Source organism: Budorcas taxicolor, chromosome X (assembly GCF_023091745.1).
Source record: "Budorcas taxicolor isolate Tak-1 chromosome X, Takin1.1, whole genome shotgun sequence".
Classification (NCBI taxonomy): domain Eukaryota; kingdom Metazoa; phylum Chordata; class Mammalia; order Artiodactyla; family Bovidae; genus Budorcas; species Budorcas taxicolor.
The window spans coordinates 13,436,781-13,451,893 of record NC_068935.1 but is presented as its reverse complement, the minus strand read 5'-3'; the positions used below and the strand labels follow the sequence as shown (position 1 = coordinate 13,451,893).

Genomic DNA, 15,113 nt, shown 5'->3' with positions numbered 1-15,113 from the left:
GGGGTGAATTTCTTTTTCTAACCAAGGAACTCTGTTGGGTTTTGTCTTTACACAGTAGGCTGGTAGTTGGAACCTTCTTGAGTGTACTGACAGTTGAAAGATTTTGAAGAATAGTTGTATTAGGTGACCAGGCCAAAGAAGTAAGCTATTTAAGCCACCCCAGGAAGGCTTAGAATAACAAGTTGCCATGGCCACACCACACTGCCTGCAGCCAGTCAGTCTTTCAGCTCTTTCCTGGAATGATACTTCCTCTGCAGGAAGTCATGGATAGCAGTAGTGAGGCCCCAGGTTACACTGGACCTTAGGATGACCAGGGAACCTCCCCGGTAAATCAGAAATACCTTTCGGCCCCGAGTGTCCCACACATCCTGGATAGAGGCCCATAAGCTTGGCATGCTCTGCCAGCCAATGTGGGACTGCATATTGGCAACCAGCACAATCAGAGGATACAGAACTAGGCAGGTGATTGTTCCATTGACACTCCCAGACACCAAGGCAGGAACCCAGTGGGGCAGGCCTTGCTCTGCCAAGCTATTCTGGATGGGATCCTTGAAGGAGAAATACAGAGCACTCCCCAGGCTGTTCCTGAGAAGGACAGGCCAGAAACCGCGATAGTAACCCTGCGACAGCCGGCCCCAAAGCCCATAAGAGTGAAATTCCTTGAGAATGCTGAACGTGCTGGGAAAGCGAGCTTGCTTGCGACCATCCTGGAGCACATTTTGCACCCTCTCAAAGGGGCTAAGTGCCACAGCCTCCACCACACCAGACATAAGCCCTGCAGCCCAGCGGTTCCCCAGGGAGTGTGGCCCAACAGGGGAGAGAAAACACAGCATGCTATCGTAAGTCCCAAACAGCAGAGTCCCTTGCAATGTCTTGGAGAGAAGAGGTGGATAGATTCCCCGGTAGAAGTATTGAGGGCCTTCATGCCAAAGCTGCCGCACAGCCTCTGACACCGCCACAGCATGGATCTGTTGCCGGAACACAACCTTATAGATAGGAAAGGTCAGAAAAGTAGACATAAAGTTGGAAATGGCACCAAGGGCGTAGGCGTGGGAGTGCCAGCTTCTCTTTCCTGCAGCCTCTTTTCGTGTCCAGTGCTGAAGCTCCTTCCCAGGAGAGTGGTTTTGTTCCCCCATGCTGAAGATACCTGGGTGCAGATGGGAGAAACTGGCAAGAGTGGAAAAAAAGAAGTTAGACTGACCAATGAAATATTTTGGCAAGCATCTTCATTGCTTAGTTATAAACAGAGGCTCAAGAAACTCTGCTCTAAAGAAACAAGTAATTCTCTGGGCCAGTTTCTGAGAAATATGTACACTCTTAAGAAAGAATTCCTCCACCTTAAATTAAAACAAAGGCAATTAGTTTTGCTGAACACAATCGCCTCTAGGGTGTTTTTCTGACCGAGCAAATATTCTCATATTCAAAGAAGGTTGAAGAATGAAGAAAATAAAATTAGTGAAGTAGGGCTCCCCATCCTTACTGCATTCACCATATGAAACTTTGCATTTGATAAACTGCTAAAATAATAAGTTGCTCTTCCCATTCCAAAAAGTGGCACTATCTTGTACAGGCAGAAAGGCATTCAAAGGTTGTAGTCCAGTACTTTCTCTAAAAGATGGTAGTAAATTTAGGGAGCAGGGAAACTCCTTGCTTCTTTTTTCATAGATTCTTGATGAAGTGCTAGCTGTTTCATGGCAACACCCCGCTCCCCTCTCCCAATTGAGGAACAGAAAGAGTAACTATTCCTGGAAGTTTAGCAAGAAAAGACTCCATGCATGACAGTTTCTGAGCTTAACCTTGTAGACCTGTTGCTGTATAACAGTGCAGGTGTTCTCAATGTACAGGCTATTGACATTTGGGGCCAGATAATTCTTTATCACAGGTGCCCACCCTGTGTGTCGTATGATGTTTAGTGGTATCCTATGGCACAAGTTGTGACCTACCCAGTTATAGCAAGAGGAGGCAACCCACTCTAGGATTCTTGCCTGGAGAATCCCCATGGACAGAGGAGCCTGGCGAGCTACAGTCCACGGGGTGGCAAAGAGTCGGACATGACTGAGTGACTAAGCACAGCACAGCACAGCTATAACAAACAAAAATATCTAAGGACATTACCTTATGTCCTTGGGGTGAGGGAAGAAGATAAAATTGCCGTGCTTCAGAGCCACTATACTAGAGGGAAGAGGCTGTGCAAAGATTCCAAGCTATTGCTCCTACCTGGGAGTAGTCCGGGAGCAGATGGAGTAGTATGAAAGGTAACTGGGGAGCCAGGGCCCATGAAAGAATTTTGGGATCAAGAAGAAATGGTCAGTGGAGATCTGAGAACCTGAGGGAGTTGTCAGGAAGGAACTAGGGGTGAGAGGACAGGGTGTGCGGCTTGGGAATGGTGTGTGGAGAGGAACAGGAAGTGGTGTGGTGGGGGAGAGGGGGACAGGGGCACAGGGTGCCATGACTGGGCATCAGACTCACATTTAGATGGACAGGAAGCCTGGTAGAAATTGCAGACCCAGAGGTTTCACACAGAACCCTGGGCTGTGTAGTCCCTAGAAGCGAGGGCTATTGGAGCTCTAGTTACACTAGCCCATCTGATAGGGACAAAGGGGTCACCAGGCTGAGGAACTGGGGGTGGGCTAGAAGCCAGGCCCAGCAAGAAGCTCACTGCAGCCTTCCCTGGGCTGCCGCACTCAAGAACCTGCCTTGAAGTGCTTCTCCTTCCAGAATGACCCCCATAGGCTTCTCCCTAGCTTCTTGCTCCTGCTCCATCCACAGTCTACTACCTGACCTTACAACCACACCCCTCTCAAGCCACAGTCTGTCTAGGGGGAGGGAGTAGAGGCTCAGCCTCCTGTGCTCTGCCACCAGCCCTCCCCTACCCTCAGCAGTTCGCAGGCCCTTAAGCCTCACCTCCTTAACCCTCATGGCCAAGAGGCTGGGAAGGCTCCTCTGTTTTGGACCCTTTAGCTGAGAACTGGCCAGGAGCACAGGCTCAAGAGGCCCACTCCTTGCTTCCTTCCAGGGCACTCCTGGGCCCATGGTAGCCCCTCCATGTCTCAGGAGCCAAAGCGGACCCCTCTCCTTGGAGGGGACCTCCAATCAGGCCCCCAAAGCCACAGGGGAGCCCAAAATTACCCAGCTATCCTACCAAGGATTTCTCTCCAAGTTTTATCTGCATCTGCATAAGGATGGGTGGTGAGGGAAGCGTTTGTCCCCTCTTCTATCTCAGAATGCAGTAATGTTCCACTTCCTCCCCACATTTTCCTGAGTAACCTGTAAACATGTGTTGATTGACTGTAAGGCAGGCCGATTTAGCAGAAAGAAAACTGGGCTAGAATTTGGCAGACCACAATTCTCAGTGCCAGTTCTCTTTTCAACTTCTTGTGTTACCTTTAGAAATATATTAACATCTTGGAGCCTCAAGCATCTCAATTATGAAATGAGCAGACACTGAGGGGTAGGGTCGGGGGGATGCTCTCTAGGCATCCTCATACTGTGCATGTGGCAGGGGATTGATGGAGAGGAATTCAGGCCAATATTTGATAGAGGAATTGTGCTTTTCCATCCCTGGCTCCTTCTGTTTTGACCAATCTTTTTCAGGGATTAAAAGTAAACAATAATTTAAAAACACCTTACCTGAAATATCTGTCATAATTTTATAAATCTAACTCATCCTGTTTTATGGGGGAGAGGGAGTCAATTTTTCTCCCATGTATTTCCCTGTTAAAATGCCAGCCTTTGGGAGCAGACAGTCCTGAGTCTGAATTCTGCCTCCACCATTTGCTTAGTTGTGTGACCTTAGGCAAGACACTTCACTCAGTCTCAATTTCTTTGGCTACAGACGAGGGACAAGAGACCTCCCTCAAAAGGTTGTTGTAAAGAATGACAAAATGACATAAAGTGGTTGACCATCCATGGCATGGTGGCCTCAGCCAACTGTATTTTTTTTAAAGACGTTTCCCCACCTCACACCTATACGGATGCTGCACATGCTCCTGCAGCACACTCAGAACCATTTAAAGTGGTATGGTGGGACAAATCCTGTGTCCACATGGGAGGCGAGGAAGACCTTTCTTCTGTGAATGCAAAGGTGTTATAAAAGAGGGAGGAGGGAGGGGGGTTCAGGATGGGGAACACGTGTATACCTGTGGCAGATTCATGTTGATGTATGGTAAAACCAATACAGTATTGTAAAGTAATTAACCTCCAATTAAAATAAATAAATTTATATTAAAAAAAATTAAAAAAGCAATCCTGGATAGCCTGGCCCCTTACACAAGAATTCCAAAGTAGGGGCCTCAGAACAAGCCTGGAGTCAGCCTAGAGCAGTTGCCCCCGGGCCCTGTGATGTATCTCCTATGTTTATAACCTTGTAAGATGGGTGGAAAGGATTCCAGACTCCCCTGGATTGTCTAGCCCAGATGCACAGCCTGCATGATCACGCCAGGATCCAGCCCTATATGTGTCCATTCATTCCAGGCATCCCTCTGCCAGTCCTTTGGTCTGCTCACAAACACATATCAATCACTGTGGGTAAGTCACTGTGAAGTAGGGGTGAACAGGACTTGGTACCAGCCCTGGAGGGCTTGGGAATCTAGTGAGGGAGACAGGTCAACCATGAGCTAAACTATACTGGAAGGCAAAACAAAGCTTATGCTAATCAAGGACAGAGCAGAACATAAGAGCAATATATTTCACCTAGCATAGGGAAATATCCAGGGGGTCTTCCCAACCCAGGGATCGAACCCAGGTCTCCCGCATTGCAGGTAGATTCTTTACCAGCTGAGCCACAAGGGAAGTCCAAGAATACTGGAGTGGGTAGCCTATCTCTTCTCCAGAGGATCTTCCTGACCCAGGAATCAAACCAGGGTCTCCTGCATTGCAGGCAGATTCTTTATCAACTGAGCCATCAGGGAAGCCTCTTGATGTAAGTGAAAGAGGAGAGTGAAAAAGCTGGCTTAAAATTCAACATTCAAAAAATGAAGATCATGACATCTGGTCCCAACACTTCATGGCAAATAGATGGGGAAACAGTGAGAGACTTTATTTTCTTGGGCTTCAAAATCACTACAAATGGTGACTGCAGCCATGAAATTAAAAGATGCTTTCTCCTTGGAATAAAAGCTATGACAAACCTAGATAGCATATTAAAAAGCAGAGACATCACTTTGCTGACAAAGGCCCATATAGTCAAAAGCTATGGCTTTTCCAATAGTCATGTATGGATGTGAGAGTTGAACCATAAAGAAAGCTGAGCACTGAAGAGTTGATGCTTTTGAACTGTGGTGTTGGAGCAGACTCTTGAGAGTCCCTTGGACTGCTAGGAGATCAAAGCAGTCAATCCTAAAGGAAATCAGTCCGGAATAGTCATCAGAAGGACTGATGCTGAAGCTGAAACTCCAATATTTTGGCCACCTGATGTGAAGAACTGACTCACTGGAAAAGATCCTGATGCTGAGAAAGATTGAAGGCAGGAGGAGAAGGGGATGACAGAGGATGAGATGGTTGGATGGCATCACTGACTTGCTGCACATGAGTTTGAGCAAGCTCTGGGAGTTGGTGATGGACAGGGAGGCCTGGCATGCCGCAGACCATGGAGTCACAAAGAGTTGGACATGACTGAGTGACTGAACTGACTGACTGAGCATAGGGAGCAGTCTAAAATTTCTCTGAGAGGGGGCATCTGACTTGATTCTTGACCCACGTGCAGGTTCTAGTTAGAGGAGGAGCGAGGGCAGGAGTTCTAGGCTGAGGAAGTGGCCTAAAGCACAGATGCCTAAAAGCATGAGTCGCACCCGGTTCTGGATGCAGGCTGAGGGAAGGAGAGAGATCTGCGGCTGACAGAGAAAGTCAGTTTATAATGAGGGCCTTATTTGTTTGCCCCACTGCAGTGTATTATAGCATAAAGATACAGGCTGTAGAATCAGATAGCCCTGGGTTTGAATTTCACTGCTCCACTTCCTAGCTTTATGACCTTGGCCAAGTCTCTTCCACTCTCTGAACCTCAGGTACCCTTACCTGTAAAATTATTGTCATGAAGCTTGCATGAGATGAAGTATACAAAATACTTAGTCAAAATACTTAGTATGGTACCCAGTATACAAGTTGATCCATACATTATATTAGTAGTTGTATTTTAAAAATGAGATCCCAGGAATATAGGTAAGATGACAACATTGCTCTAAAGGCCAAAATCAGTCTAATAAACTGGGTCATCTGCAGAGTGCATTTTAAATTGTTTGTTGGAAATGAACCTATCTATGAAACAGAGAGAATCAAGGATATAGAAAACAGACTGGTAGGTGCCAAGAGGGAAGGAGTTGGGGAAGGGATGGAGTGGGAGGTTGGAGTTAGCACATGTAAGCTTTTATATATAGTATGGATAAACAACAAAGTCCTACTGTATGCTGCTAAGTCACTTCAGTCATGTCTGACTCTGTGCGACCCCATAGACGGCAGCCCACCAGGCTCCCCCGTCCCTGGGATTCTCCAGGCAAGAACACTGGAGTGGGTTGCCATTTCCTTCTCCAATGCATGAAAGTGAAAAGTGAAAGTGAAGTCACTCAGTCGTGCCGGACTCCAGTGACCCCATGGACTGCAGCCTATCAGGCTCCTCCGTTCATGGGATTTTCCAGGCAAGAGTACTGGAGTGGGGTGCCATCACCTTCTCTGGTCCTACTGTATATAGCACTGATAACTCTATTCAGTATCCTATGAAAAAATATAATGGAAAAGAATATTAAAAGAATGTTCATATATATATATATATATATATATATATATTTGTGTGTGTATCAGGAGGGCCTAGAGGAGCTATCCCATGTTGAAGGTCAGGAACGGTGGTGGTAAGGAGATACCCCTCCTCCAAGGTAAGGAGTAGCGGCTGTTTTTGCTGGAGCAGCTGAGATACCCCACGCCCAAGGTAAGAGAAACCCAAGTAAGATGGTAGGTGTTGCAAGAGGGCATCAGAGGGCAGACACACTGAAACCATACTCACAGAAAACTAGTCAATCTAATCACACTAGGACCACAGCCTTGTCTACCTCAATGAAACCAAGCCATGCCTGCGGGGCAACCCAAGATGGGCGGGTCATGGTGGAGAGGTCTGACAGAGCATGGTCCACTGGAGAAGGGGATGGCAAGCCACTTCAGTATTCTTGCCTTGAGAACCCCATGAACAGTATGAAAAGGCAAAATGATAGAATACCAAAAGAGGAACTCCCCAGGTCATTAGGTGCCCGATATGCTACTGGAGATCAGTGGAGAAATAACTCCAGAAAGAATGAAGGGATGGAGCCAAAGCAAAAACAATACCCAGTTGTGGATGTGACTGGTATAGAAGCAAGATCCAATGCTGTAAAGAGCAATATTGCATAGGAACCTGGAATGTCAGGTCCATGAATCAAGGCAAATTGGAAGTGGTCAAACAAGAGACGGCAAGGGTGAACGTCAACATTCTAGGAATCAGCAAACTAAGATGGACTGGAATGGGTGAATTTAACTCAGATGACCATTATATCTACTACGGCGGGCAGGAATCCCTCAGAAGAAATGGAGTAGCCATCATGGTCAACAAAAGAGTCCAAAATGCAGTACTTGGATGCAATCTCAAAAACGACAGAATGATCTCTGTTGTCTCCAAGGCAAACCATTCATTATCACAGTTATTCAAGTCTATGCCCCAACCAGTAATGCTGAAGAAGCTGAAGTTGAACGGTTTTATGAAGACCTACAAGAGCTTTTAGAACTAACACCCAAAAAAGATGTCCTTTTCATTATAGGGGACTGGAATGCAAAAGTAGGAAGGCAAGAAACACCTGGAGTAACAGGCAAATTTGGCCTTGGAATGCAGAATGAAGCAGGGCAAAGACTAATAGAGTTTTGCCAAGAAAATGCACTGGTCATAGCAAACACCCTCTTCCAACAACACAAGAGAAGACTCTACACATGGACATCACCAGATGGTCAACACCAAAATCAGATTGATTATATTCTATGCAGCCAAAGATGGAGAAGCTCTATACAGTCAACAAAAAACAAGACCAGGAGCTGACTGTGGCTCAGATCATGAACTCCTTATTACCAAATTCAGACTCAAATTGAAGAAAGTAGGGAAAACCGCTAGACTATTCAGGTATGACCTAAATCAAATTCCTTATGATTATACAGTGGAAGTGATAAATAGATTTAAGGGCCTAGATCTGATAGATATAGTGCCTGATGAACTATGGAATGAGGTTCGTGACATTGTACAGGAGACAGGGATCAAGACCATCCCCATGGAAAAGAAATGCAAAAAAGCAAAATGGCTGTCTGGGGAGGCCTTACAAATAGCTGTGAAAAGAAGAGAGGCGAAGAGCAAAGGAGAAAAGGAAAGATATAAGCATCTGAATGCAGAGTTCCAAAGAATAGCAAGAAGAGATAAGAAGGCCTCCCTCAGTGATCAGTGAAAAGAAATAGAGGAAAAGATCAGAATGGGAAAGACTAGAGATCTCTTCAAGAAAATTAGAGATACCAAGGGAACATTTCATGCAAAGATGGGCTCGTTAAAGGACAGAAATGGTATGGACCTAACAGAAGCAGAAGATATTAAGAAGAGGTGGCAAGAATACATGGAAGAACTGTACAAAAATGATCTTCACGACCCAGATAATCATGATGATGTGATCACTAATCTAGAGCCAGACATCTTGGAAAGTGAAGTCAAGTGGGCCTTAGAAAGCATCACTACAAACAAAGCTAGTGGAGGTGATGGAATTCCAGTTGAGCTGTTTTAGATCCTGAAAGATGATGCTGTGAAAGTGCTGCACTCAATATGCTAGCAAATTTGGAAAACTCAGCAGTGGCCACAGGACTGGAAAAGGTCAGTTTTCATTCCAATTCCAAAGAAAGGCAATGCCAATGAAGGCTCAAACTACCGCACAATTGCACTCATCTCACATGCTAGTAAAGTAATGCTCAAAATTCTCCAAGCCAGGCTTCAGCAATACGTGAACCGTGAACTCCCTGATGTTCAAGCTGGTTTTAGAAAAGGCAGAGGAACCAGAGATCAAATTGCCAACATCCGCTGGATCATCAAAAAGGCAAGAGAGTTCCAGAAAAACATCTATTTCTGCTTTATTGACTATGCCAAAGCCTTTGACTGCGTGGATCACAATCAACTGTGGAAAATTCTAAAAGAGATGAGAATACCAGACCACCTAACCTGCCTCTTGAGAAATCTGTATGCAGGTCAGGAAGCAACAGTTAGAACTGGACATGGAACAACAGACTGGTTCCAAATAGGAAAAGGAGCACGTCAAGGCTGTATATTGTCACCCTGTTTATTTAACTTCTATGCAGAGTACATCATGAGAAACATTGGACTGGAAGAAACACAAGCTGGAATCAAGATTGCCGGGAGAAATATCAATAACCTCAGATATGCAGATGACACCACCCTTATGGCAGAAAGTGAAGAGGAGCTAAACAGCCTCTTGATGAAAGTGAAAGAGGAGAGCGAAAAAGTTGGCTTAAAGCTCAGCATTCAGAAAACGAAGATCATGGCATCCAGTCCCATCACTTCATGGGAAATAGATGGGGAAACAATGGAAACAGTGTCAGACTTTATTTTTTGGGGCTCCAAAATCACTGCAGATGGTGATTGCAGCCATGAAATTAAAAGACGCTTACTCCTTGGAAGAAAAGTTATGACCAACCTAGATAGCATATTCAAAAGCAGAGACATTTTTTGCCGACTAAGGTCCGTCTAGTCAAGGCTATGGGTTTTCCTGTGGTCATGTATGGATGTGAGAGTTGGACTGTGAAGAAGGCTGAGCGCCAAAGAATTGATACTTTTTAACTGTAGTGCTGGAGAAGACTCTTGAGAGTCCCTTGGATTGCAAGGAGATCCAACCAGTCCATTCTAAAGGAGATCAATCCTGGGATTTCTTTGGAAGGAATGATGCTAAAGCTGAAACTTCAGTACCTTGGCCACCTCATGAGAAGATTTGACTCATTGGAAAAGACTCTGATGCTGGGAGGGATTGGGGGCACGAGCAGAAGGGGACGACCAAGGATGAGATGGCTGGATGGCATCACAGACTCGATGGACGTTGAGTCTGAGTGAACTCCGGGAGTTGGTGATGGACAGGGAGGCCTGGCGTGCTGCGATTCATGGGGTCGCAAAGAGTCGGACACGACTGAGTGACTGAACTGAACTGAACTGATTGATATATATATACACACACACACATACATACATACATATACATATGTTTGTTCACAGGGTTCTCAAGGCAAGAATACTGAAGTGGTTTGCCATTCCCTTCTCCAGTGGACCACATTTTGTCAGAACTCTCCACCATGACCTGTCCGTCTTGGGTGACCCTACATGGCATGGCTCATAGTTTCATTGAGTTAGACAAGGCTGTGGTCCATAAAAGGAAATCAGTCCTGAATATTCATTGGAAGGACTGATACTGAAAATGAAACTCCAATATTTTGGCCACCTGATGCGAAGAACTGACTCAATGGAAAAGACCCTGATGCTGGGGAAGCCTGAAGGCTTGAGGAGAAGGGGACGGACAGAGGATGAGATGGTTGGATGGCATCACCGACTTGCAGGACATGAATTTGAGTAAACTCCAGGAGATGGTGATGGACAGGGAAGCCTGGCGTGCTGCAGTCCATGGGGTCACAAAGAGTTGTATGCACCTGAGCGACTGAACTGAACATATGTGCATGCTACTCCTTCAGTCACGTCCAACTCTTTGCGACCCTATGGACTGTAGCTCACCAGGCTCCTCTGTCCATGGTATTCAAGAATACTGGAATGGGTAGCCATTTCCTTCAGGGGATCTTCCCAAACTAGGGATGGACCCATGTCTCCTATGTCTCCTGCATCGGCAAGGGGTTCTTTACTACTAGTGCCACCTGGGAAGCTTTATACATATATGTGTATATATGTGTGTGTATATATATATATATATATATATATATATATATATACATATATAGCAATCATTTTGTTGTACAGCAGAAATTAACACAAGATGATAAATAAACTCTATAGCAATTAAAATTGATTTAAAAAATAAAATGAAAGGATTTTTTGTTTAAATTGTTTGTTTGGAAGGCAACACAGAAGAGTTTTCATGGTCTTTGGAGTCTGACACAGCCCCAGACTGGAGTCCCAGTGCCTCCACTTGCAAGGTGTGTTAACCTCCCTGAAACTCGGTTTGCCTATTTACAAAATGGGATAACAATGCCTATCTCAGCATTGCTGAGAAGCTTAAATAAGATAACAAATGGAAAGTCCCTGGCACCAAGAAGGCAGGCAGCCAAGGGCAGCTATTATTGTTTCAACTAATAGCATTACCTTCATAACTTTCAGTCTTTTAAGGTTTCTTTGTTACAGTTGGAAAATGTGGTGTCATTAGAGCCATGAATTGGGAAGCATTCTCACACACTGATGCCAGAGATCAGGGATACCTTTATCTAACTGGAGCCAGTTCAGCAAATCCTCCTCCCAGCCTTGCACAAAAAGACCTTCACTTTGTTCTAAGGGCCCAGTCAAGGCACTGGCTTACAATCTTTCTCTTTCCACTATTTTTTGTTAGAGCTACAGGATCTATTCTTTGTCCTACTTGATCCCACCCCCACCAACTCCAACTGTAGATCACCTACTTTGGCAGTGAAGCCAATTCAAACACAGAATAAGAGTCTGCAAGAGACCCGGGGTCAGGTGTCATGATATTGGGGAGCAGAGCAAGAGTCTGAAGGAAATCCAAGAGCTGTGCCAGCATCACCCCCTGATTATGTGAGGTGAGCCTTCACTCTACTTCCTACATCCTCCACCCTCCATCCCCTTGCTACTGTTGCACCCATGAGAAAGTCCACAGTCCTCAGATGGAAAGTACTTAAGCTCCAAATTTGCATTGTTTACTCCAAGGAACTCTATGTATTGAGGTAGCCAATGAGAAGGCAGAAAGGAACAGGTAAAGTTCCTTGGCAGGTTGAACACAACCCAACAGCAATCACAAGACATCAGATTATTCACTTACTTCCAAACATCAGGAATCAAGAACAAGTCCGGAAGGGGGCCTCCTAACCACAATCTACATAAGGGAAGTAAGACCTGCTCTTCAAGAACCAGAAGTCACGGAAAATGGTGCAGATTTCTCTGTCACGGGCTTCACGGCCCATTCACTCTGAACAGCCCTGCATGCTGTTTCCATGGAGTTGCTCCTTCTCTGCAGCCAGTGATTCCAAATCCAGCAAAGGAGAGGTCCCCTCAAGAGCTCACAGAAGGGCAACCTAGCAACGTGTCCTCAAGCCAGGAAATGAAAGAGCTATATCAGCGGCAGAGAGCTGTATTTAGGGGGTTAGATCAAATTATGCTCCGTTTCTCATACTTCTTCCTCAAGTACAAGTTGAAAGAGAAAATGTTAGGAAGAAAGATTGTAGGGGAGTGGTTCTTAACCACTTCTGGGCCACAGACTCATTTGAACATCTACAAAGCTGTGGACTCAGAAGAATATACATAGTTGAAATTCTACTCTTCACAAACAATTTCAGGAAGGACCCTAGGTAGGAACCTCTGCTGTCAAGTTATATTTCACAACAGTTACCATATGGAGAGATACATTGGCCACATCTTCATTTACTTATTGCCATAAGCATAACGTAGTGTCTCTAGCAATGGTTCACAAACCACTCTACACCTCAGAATTAACTACAGCACTGGTTAAAAATACAAATCACCCTCCCCAGCCCTAGTTCTTAGAAAATCTGAATCCCCCAGAGGCAGAGGTTAGGAATCTGTATTTCTAACACACTTTTCAAAATGATTCTGAGGCAGCCAGCTTCATACCCATACTGTGGTTAATAGCATGGATTCTGGTGTCAGAGAGATATGATCCAAGTTCTGGCTTCACCTTCTAATTTCAGGCAAGTCATTTTACCTCTCTGAATCTTGTGTCCTTTCAGGTCATAAGCTGTAAAAATAATGTTTTACTGAAAGAAAAAGCAAGCAGCTTGTTGTAGTGTAAAGCAGAGAAAGAAAAAGGCCTCAGTTTTCTTATTCTGTACAATGGGTACCATACAAGTTTCCTACCTCTTCCCCTATCCCTCTTTGCGTTGCCTCTCCAAGCCCTCCCTCAGCACTACCAGCACACTAAGACTGCAGCTGAGCTGGCTTAAGACCACTTATGTAAAAAAATGCCCTCTAGGCAGCTCAGATGGGCAAAGAGTTGGTATTTGGAAAACAACAGTAAAACCGGATGCTGATATTTACTTGCTGTGTGATGTGGGGCAAGCTGCCTAACCTTATGCCTGTTTCCTCATCTGACAAATGGAGATAATAGTCCTTGCTCGCTAATTCTATATAGTTCCAAATGGGCCTTCCCATCTCCACTTTGGCTTTGGCTTTTCTCAACTAACCCTCAATCTGAGAGTAGAGAGGAGTAGGGGGCAGCCTTTGAAATCAGACTTGTAGACTTGAGTGTAAGCTCTTACCTCTGCACTTCCTAAGCATAGTGACTGGGTGCTTAAGTCCCCTCTCTGTTAAAAGGGCATACTGCTACCTCCTTCGCAAGGCTGTTGAGAAGAATAAACGAGTTGTCCGTGCAAGCCCATTTGCACGTAGAAAGCGCTCGGTAAATGCTTTTTCCCCTTCCCTCTGTACAAAGGTGAGGAACTTTCACTGTTCGCTTGATGTCTGATCCACCTCGTGTTGAAGACATCCGGTCTCAAAGCGTGGAGGACAGCAGAGGTGGAAGAGGTGAAAGAGAAAGAAAGCGAGGGGCAAGCAGCAAACTCACGGTAAAATGCCAATCGGCAGGGTCCGAGAGTCCGAGCTGCACTTGACACCGCACCGGCTTCCGCGCCTGTGTGCCGCAGCCCTCGCCGGCCAGCTACTCCTTTTTGCTAGCAATGGCCCTGAGCAGGAGGCTGCGCGGGGAGGCCGCCCCCTCGCCCCGCTGATTGGCCTCGCCAACCGACTCATCATGCTCTTTGTCTCAACCCGCAGAGGTTAAAAGAAGCGGCGGCTGCTGGGAGCGCCCAGCGAGTGGGCGGGGACTGCCGCTGCTGCCTTGGGAACCGAGCTGCCTCGACTCAGCTACCCAAAGCTGGGTAAAGAGGCTCCGTCTGGAGGCTCCGAGTTGGTTAGCGGTAGAGGAGGCGTCATCCTTTTCCCCTGCAGGGCCACGGCGACCGGAAGGGGGCATCCACCCCTGTCCACGCCGGAGCATTCGCTATCCACCGGCCGAGAACAGGTAAAGAAAAAGGGCGCGATTGCCTGTCCCGGAGAGAGGAGGGAAGAGCTCCATCACGATTGGGCGGCTCTCTACCGAATCGCGAGGGCTGAAAGGCAGCCAAAGGAGCACTCCAGCGGCCCGGCTGTGCAGAGACGGGAGTGGGTTCCACTGAATGATGCCAAATGGGTAGGATTTGCCTAGATTGACAGGAGGACGTTTTCAGGGGGATAGTTAGGGGGCGGGAAGTAGGGGGGATCACAAGCTGTCTGCCTTGAACCCCCTTTGCATCTCCTGATCCCTTCCTGGTGAGGCATATGTGGGTGTGTGTGTCCAACTCCCATTCCCTCTCTCCGTGGCAGGCCACCCAATTCGAATTCGAACTAGATTTCTGTGCGGCTGATTGCGGGGCTGGTAGGACAACGATTTCCCGGAGTGGGTTCGGGGGTACGTAATAGGGGGTCGCTTTGGCTTGTATTCACAAGGTGGGAGAGGGAATTCTCCGTCTGACTACTGTGGAGGGAGGGGTCGAGGGAGCGAGATGAGGGATGAAACTCCTTCTAACCCCTCCGCCATGGCCTGAAGACGGATCTGCAATCTCTCGTGGACAGAAGTCAACCTACCTCGGAATCCAGCTTTCTAACGCAAGCTCTTGTTGCAGAAACGGATAATGAAATAAAGGCGTGCACTTGTTTGCAAGCTCACATAGGAATCTGAAAAATAACGGGGGAAACTTTGAGAAGGGGGTGTGATTGAGACCTGAAACCGTCAGTTGCATGGAGATCTTATTGGCTACCACAAATCTGTGAGACTTAGACCACTGCCTTCTATTTTGAGAGCTCAATATGGGCTCTAAGCACTATTTCACCTAGAATTCTAAGC

The 15,113-nt window shown here is 46.3% G+C and overlaps 1 protein-coding gene across 1 annotated transcript; it reads right to left on the bottom strand.

Moving 5' to 3' along the window:
* Positions 1 to 215: 215 nt before the first annotated feature.
* SLC25A53 (solute carrier family 25 member 53) lies at positions 216 to 13,848 on the bottom strand. Its single transcript, XM_052663835.1, has 2 exons — positions 13,797 to 13,848; positions 216 to 1,167 (listed from the first exon to the last, which is right to left on the bottom strand). Exon 2 carries the CDS (start codon positions 1,134 to 1,136, stop codon positions 216 to 218), a length of 921 nt encoding a protein of 306 aa, XP_052519795.1. The 5' UTR covers positions 1,137 to 1,167; positions 13,797 to 13,848.
* Between the last annotated feature and the right edge of the window lie 1,265 nt (positions 13,849 to 15,113).